General features: G+C 48.0%; 2 protein-coding genes across 2 annotated transcripts in view; one reads left to right on the top strand and one right to left on the bottom strand.

Annotated features, from left to right (window-relative positions):
* Tsnaxip1 (translin associated factor X interacting protein 1) overlaps positions 1-1260 on the top strand; it is a 16294-nt gene extending 15034 nt beyond the window's left edge. The window contains exons 14-16 of the mRNA XM_005345451.3: positions 213-339; positions 439-545; positions 746-1260. Of these exons, the coding sequence (XP_005345508.1) occupies positions 213-339; positions 439-545; positions 746-992 (481 nt within the window). The 3' untranslated portion in view covers positions 993-1260. The remainder of the gene's footprint in view (positions 1-212; positions 340-438; positions 546-745) is intronic.
* Positions 1152-6858, bottom strand: part of Cenpt (centromere protein T) — a 6931-nt gene continuing 1224 nt past the window's right edge. The window contains exons 2-13 of the mRNA XM_013353734.1: positions 6214-6304; positions 6008-6095; positions 5795-5891; positions 5556-5692; positions 5381-5417; positions 5051-5199; positions 3532-3729; positions 3236-3382; positions 2776-2866; positions 1786-1926; positions 1469-1573; positions 1152-1387 (exon numbers count right to left, since the gene is read on the bottom strand). Of these exons, the coding sequence (XP_013209188.1) occupies positions 1264-1387; positions 1469-1573; positions 1786-1926; positions 2776-2866; positions 3236-3382; positions 3532-3729; positions 5051-5199; positions 5381-5417; positions 5556-5692; positions 5795-5891; positions 6008-6095; positions 6214-6304 (1405 nt within the window). The 3' untranslated portion in view covers positions 1152-1263. The remainder of the gene's footprint in view (positions 1388-1468; positions 1574-1785; positions 1927-2775; positions 2867-3235; positions 3383-3531; positions 3730-5050; positions 5200-5380; positions 5418-5555; positions 5693-5794; positions 5892-6007; positions 6096-6213; positions 6305-6858) is intronic.

Below are 6858 nucleotides of genomic sequence, written 5' to 3'. Positions count from 1 at the left end.
AAAAAAAAAAAAAAAAAAAAAAAAAAACCAATTTAAAAGAAAATCAAAACAGCAAAAAAGTTTGGGAGGCTAAGGCAGGAAGATGATTATGTGTTCAAAGACTCTCAAAAACAAAAAACCTGTGGAAATACTAGTGGGGATGGCCCAGGAGGGATGGGAGGTGAGTAGATAGCCTCCATCAATTCCTGTTGGAATTCTTACTCTCCTAATAGCACCATCCTCAAGAATACCTTTCCTCTCAAGAAGGAAGAGCAAATTCAGGAGCTAATGGAGACAGCAGGCTGGAGTCCTGACATCAGCAGTACAGAAGTGCTCAATTACCGGATATTGTTTACTGAGGTGGGTGGGGGCACATAACTCGCTAGTCCCTTCCTTAGTCTTATTTAAACTACAGTCAATATGGCCTCACCCTGCCTTCTCCCATACCCCACCCCATAGGATGAGGAGGGCCAGAGTGAGCCATTTGTGCAAAAGCTGTGGGAACAGTATGACAACGAAAAGGATGCATACTTAAAAGAACTGAAGCAGGATCTGGGCCTAGATCAGTGAGTGACCCTGGGCCCCGAAGTCCTGCTCAGCCATTGGCAAGTCCTATAGGTGGGACAAGCCCTATCAGATAGCATCTTGGGTGCCTGAGTCTCCCTGTGCAACAAACTACTCAAACATGACATAAGAGTGGGCACCTCAGAGTCAGGGTACAAAGAGCTCAGACCTATAAACCTGTCTTTCTTTCCTCGTGGGACAGAACTGATGAGGTGAGCCTATTGAAGATGCGTGTGGCCCTGACAAACATTGATCCTAGCCTGGACAAGCAGGTGCTGAGTACCTACCTAAGCCAGGCCTTCCAGCTCCCTGTGGCAGAACTGCCATTGGAGGAAGATGAGAAGCAGCAGGAAGAAATCGTGGTAAAACTTGAGACTGCACTTGACCGGCTTCGGATGGCAGACACCAAACGTGTAGGACCACCACGAGAGCCAGAGCAAGCAAGCTAGAAGAACCCCCCATGGGCAACTTAAGTTCTTTAATGTTGCTAACCTTCCAATATACAATTCTTTGTCTAAATTTCTATTTTCCAGGCTGTGCTGGAAAGTGTTGGGGTATGAGGGAAGAGGATCTGGGCAGAGCCTAAGACACGCACCAAAAAAGCAGAACCCATTTATGAGACTTTATTGGTGCTAGGAGATGAGAAGGAGAACTTGATGATTGTGTGGGTCAGTCCAAGGTGTCCAAGGCAGGGAGAGGACAAACATACAGACCTAGCCACTACTGGGCAGGGAAGACAGAATTGCCACTAAATGCACAGGGAATGAGCAGCTGTCGGTATTCCAGGGGCAGGTACCGCTCCACAAGCACGTGCAGCGAGACTTGATCCGTGACTAGTCCCTGCCTGTATTGGAGGAAAGGAAGGCCAGGCAGAGTCAGCACTAGCACTCCCGTGTTCGGCCTCCCTTTAATGCCTCCCACTTACCGACGCAGCAGCAGCTCCAAGTCCTCTAGCTTCACGGTCTTACGGCCAGCATGAGCAGAAAATACCTCCAGGTCATTGCAAAGGTGCTGGAAATGCTTGTCTAGGCTGCCAAGGTTGGGACAGAGAAGATTGAACAGTCTGTTTAAGAAAGGGCACCTCGGCAGGGCAATGGTGGCACACGCCGGCAGATCTCTGTGAGTTCAAGGCCAGCCTGGTCTACAAGAGCTAGTTCCAAGACAGGCTCCAAAGCTACAAAGAAACCCTGTCTCGAAAAACCAAAAAAAGGGCACCTCTATCCACTCACATGCTAGACTTACCACTTCTCCACTATCTCAAAAGCTGCCTTCTCCACAGGCCTCTTAGTATAGAAGCTGAAGAACTTCATATAGTGGCTCAGTCCAGCCTTATAGGGGTCTTGGTGGTGCCTAGGACCTGCAGTTCGGGTCCTTGATGGAAGCCTGATGAGGACGAGAGCAGACAGAGGTGACTGAACTGGCCCTTATTCGAGGACAAGTCCTGCTGGCTCTGCTGAAACTGGGACTGTTGTTCATTAAGTAGATTGAACAAGAAACCCAACTATAGCCGGGCGGTGGTGGCGCACGCCTTTAATCCCAGCACTCGGGAGGCAGAGGCAGGCGAATCTCTGTGAGTTCGAGACCAGCCTGGTCTACAGAGCTAGTTCCAGGACAGGCTCCAAAGCCACAGAGAAACCCTGTCTCGAAAAAAAACCAAAAAAAAAAAAAAAGCTTAAATAAATTATAAATAAATAAATAGAAATCCATCTATCAGCCAGGGATGGGGGAGGCAAGGGTGGCACACACCTTCAATCCCAGCACTCAGGAGTCAAAGTAAGACAAATCTCTGTGAATTCCAGGCCAGCCTGGTCTACAGAGCAAGTTCCAGGGCAGCCAGGGCTACACAGAGAAACCCTGTCTTGAATAAAGAAACAAACAAACAGAAGATCTGTTCTTTCCCTGAGACCTTTATCCTCCAGTCTAGCCCTAATATCCTAGACTAGCTTCAACATACATGCAGATACCTGCTCAAGCTTGTTGAATGTCGGGTCTCAAATTGGATAGACCCCTCAACAATCCATCACTGCTAATCGTCTCCAGGAAGCCTTCTATGATTACATACTGACCTAGGAGCTCCTCCTTCACCCAGGCTCCTCCAAACTCCCGGAGACAGGTACCAGGATGACAGGCAGGCTATCACCACCAGGCTTGAGCTGCCGTGCTTGGTAAGTGTCTGCATATCTACAATGCCAACTTCAGGGCACCTCCTTCCCCAAAACAGTGGTTTCTTACACTGCAACTGCAGATGGTGGGGGCGGCTCAAACTGATGTGGCTGCTCAGGCTGGAGTAAGTCATTGGCGCCGCAGGCTAACTCTGGACTTGCTGCAAAGAAAGAGTAGAGTCACAAGGGGTTCAGGCTCGACTGTCTGACATAGTTGTACAAGTCTAGTCTCCTTTCTTTTTTCCCCCGAGACAGGGTTTCTCTGGCCTAGAACTTACTCTGTAGACCAGGCTAGACTCAAACTCAGAGATCCACCTGCCTCTGCCTCCCAAGTGCTGGGATTAAGGTGTGCACCACCACTCAGCTTCCGTTTCTTATTCCTAAGGGCCTCGTAGAGCTCTAGACAAGTGATTGCTCCTTATACTCTCCCTGGCCTCTAAAACTACCAGTTCCCAGAAACAGCTCAGGCAAATCTTCTGTATGGTGGTGTCTAACAAGTTAATGACACTCACCTACCCTCAGCCTCTTACCTGGCCTGCCAGGAGAATCCTCAACCCCTGAAGAGCCTTCTTGCTCCTCCACAGCTTCCTGGGATCCCACTGCTTCTCTTAGTTCTGGACGCTGAGGCTGTGGTTCCAAGAAGGGTAAAGGAGTAGTAGCCAAGCCAGTTCTGTTCACTGAGGGGAGAACAAGACGAGGCAGCACCGTAGCACTGACTTAGGATCTCCTGCCCAGCCCTGACCCGGCTCTTGGGTGGAGGGGAACTCCTAAGCTTACTCTCACCCAGGATGAGCTTGGCTCCAAGCCAGCTGCCCCTCATACTCACTGTGCTGCAGCTCAGTCCCAGCACTTCGTGTCCTGTGGCGCACAAGTCCTTCAGAACCTTCAACCCCAGAGGGAGAAGGGGTGGGCAGAGAACGATATGCACCAAGGGAGCCGCCAGCCAAGGGATGTGAGAAAGGCTGGGTGTCTTCCAATACTTCATCCATCGGCAGAGTAGCAACAGGGCTTCTATGGTTGTCACCTAGAGATCAAGAGCCAGATAAACTCTAGATTTTAGGCCCACCTAATACCTGGGGCCGTGAAATAAGGGTCTTCTCTGCCTAAGTGACCTCCATAATGAGATAAGCTACAGTCAAAGTCTTTTCTCTTTCATTGCTCTCCTCCTCCTTCCTCTGACATTCCCAGGCCTCTCTTACTTGCTTCCACCTCTAAAACTGCTTACTCACAAGCCTCAACTGTCTACTTCTTCCTCTCCTAGGCACGTTCCTCAAACATTAGTGAACTTGTCTGTCTTCTGGAATCAGGATCCCAGGTTGGTGCTAACTGACTGTGAAACCTGTTTTTCTAACAAGCTCTAGCCTCCAGATTATATACCCTTTCCCTCTACCCTCAGCCCGCAGTTCACAAATGAAAAGGAACAGACAACTCAGAGACACCAAGACTAGGTAATTTTTTTTTATCAAGACAGGGAGGGTTTCTCTGTGTAGCCTTAGCTATCCTGGAGCAATAGCTCTGTAGACCAAGCTGGCCTTGAACTCAGATCTGCCTACCTCTGCCTCCTGAGTGCTGGGAATAAAAGTGTGTGCCACCATAGCCTAGACTTTTTTTGTTTGTTTGTTTGTTTGTTTGCTTTTTGAGACAGGGTCTCTCTCTATAGACCATGTTTGCTTCAAAAGCACAGAGATCCACCTGTGCCTGCTTCCCAAGCTTGTGGGAGGCTCCCAAACCTGGCTACATGGCTAGTCTTGGTTATCAGCTTAACTACATCTGGAATTAACTAAAATGCAAATGACTGGGCACACCTGTGAGCTTTTTTTTTTTTAATTAAAACATTTGACCCGGAAAAACACACTTCTAATCCAGATCATTGAAGTGGGAAGATCCACCTTTAATCTGGGCCACACCTTCTACTGGCAGCCTATATAAAGGGACAAGGAAGAAGGACGCTTACTCTCTTTGCCTATTCTGTGTCTCTGTCTCTCTGACACACACACACAGTCCAGTCCTTCACTGGCAATGGAGCCTACTTCCTTAAACTACTGGATTTTTGGACCTTCTGTTAGTAAAAGCTACAGTCTGTAAGCCATTCTAATAAATCCCATATATAGTCATTATATTATATTCATTCTCTAAGTTCTGTTCTTCTAGAGAACCCTGACTAATACACTAAAGTGCCAGGTACACTTTGCAAAGAAAGCAGAAATTCCTCACAAATGCCTGGCCAGGCTCCTACAGCGTCCCTGACCTCACCAAATGTGGAGCAACCCTGAACTCAGTAAGGCCTCCTGTCTGTCAGAGTGCTAGCGTCTCCCTAAAGCTAGAAGAGGAAATCTCAACCTTACCTGGAAGAGCTGAGGTCAAGGAATTATTTTTCAGATCCTGCAAAAGAGCACCTACATCCACAGGTTGGCGTTTGGGACGTCTGCGAGCCAGACCAGGTCTCTTCACTGACTGGGACTGAGGAGGCGGGACAAAGCTGAGGTTGAAGGAGCTGATAGGATGGAAATAGACACAAAGGAAGCATGAGACACAGCTTTGCCAAAGGAGCTCATCTCTTAGGCTATGGCTTCCATGCTGTAAGGCTGAAACTAACAGTAAGTATATCAAGAGCCCATGAGTCAACACCTCCCTCACATCTCTGCTCCATCAAACCCCAGAACAGGGAACAGTACCTGGCCAAGGATGAAAAATCAGCATTCCCAGGTGGCTCTGTCAGCACCCATCAAGGCATTGTCAAAAGAATAATCCACAGTGAGTTACTCAGGCCCACGGAAGCTCTCACAGGTCTCTTCAACCTCCTCAGCAGAGAGAAGGGAAAGAACAGCACAGGTGTGTCCTAGGACTCACCTGGAGCGAGAGGCAACCCCTGGTTCACTTCCTGCTGAAATACTGACAACCTCAGCCTTTGCTTCCTTTTGCTAGTGGCTCGTAGACCTGGAGCCAGGGTTGAGGGGACTTCCGGTTCAGGAAGTTGCAGCTCCAGGCTATAAGGATGGAGTTTATCTCAGACATGTCAGAAAGCCCAATTTTAGTTTCTGGGGACCCCAAAGAGGTGGCTCAACCTATGAGGCAATTTCACTGTGTACCTTCCCAGACTGCTTTCCCGTCTGGAGGAGTCTGCCATCTCTGGTACTTGTACTGGCTTCATCACTGAGTCCGGCATCATCACAGAAGATTCTGGGGCTGTACAAATACCAAGAAGAGGGTAGGGCTGAGAAAAAGGATAATGAAGAAAAATACCATAGGGCTGGCCATTGGGCTAGCACCTACCTTTAACTGGCAGGCTAGCACCCACTTACCAGTTAGTAAAATGTTCTTCAGCAGAGTCCGGGGTGTCTGTTCCTCCAGGTGCCCGTGGGCTTGAACACGAGCCAATCCTCCAATTGACTATAGGTAAAAGACCACCAGTCTACATTTTTGCCTTGAGAACCCCTCAAGTTAGACTTCAAAACAAATATAGACTTGACTTCAGTGCTCCATGAAGTCACTCACGGAGTGGGCTTACCCTAGTTCCATAGGAATGCCTCCTGACAGTTGCTTTTGTTCGGCTACCCTGCCTCTTGGAGGAAAGTGTTTGAAGCGGAGTTCTCTGTGGACTGTGTAAAAAAAAAAATGGCTTTGAGAATTATGTGTGGGGAGTGGGAGTGAGGATCTAGAGGATGAAGATGCTACCCTTCACAGGGGTTAGTCACACAGGGAACAAATTGGGAGAGTATTCCATTCTTTAAAGTAACAATCCAAGCAGGTAATTCAAATATTTTTACTTTTCAAGTTGTGGCCAAGGTGTGACAGGAAGTTCCACATGGGTCAACCTAGCCCTGTTTCTCCAGTTCAGTGTGGCTCAGAATTCTATCATGTTCCCCAGGCACAGTTCCGATCTCATTTCTCATAGGTGCAAAACCTATCTGCCCAGAATGCTCAGTGGATAAATGCACTTGCTTCCGAGTCTGACATCCTGAGGTCACAAACATGGTAGAAGGTGAGAACTGACTCTGCAGGTTTCTGACACACTCACACACACACACTCACACACACAGTAAATAAATGCATAAATATCTCATGCTAAATGAGGTAGCAGAAGAATGGCTACTTTAAAGCATGTTTGGGCTACAGTTTCTTTTTTTTTTTTTGGTTTTTCTTTTTTTTTTTT

Source organism: Microtus ochrogaster, chromosome 4 (assembly GCF_000317375.1).
Source record: "Microtus ochrogaster isolate Prairie Vole_2 chromosome 4, MicOch1.0, whole genome shotgun sequence".
Classification (NCBI taxonomy): domain Eukaryota; kingdom Metazoa; phylum Chordata; class Mammalia; order Rodentia; family Cricetidae; genus Microtus; species Microtus ochrogaster.
Note: the sequence above shows the minus strand (reverse complement) of the source record. Positions and strands in the feature narration are given on the sequence as shown.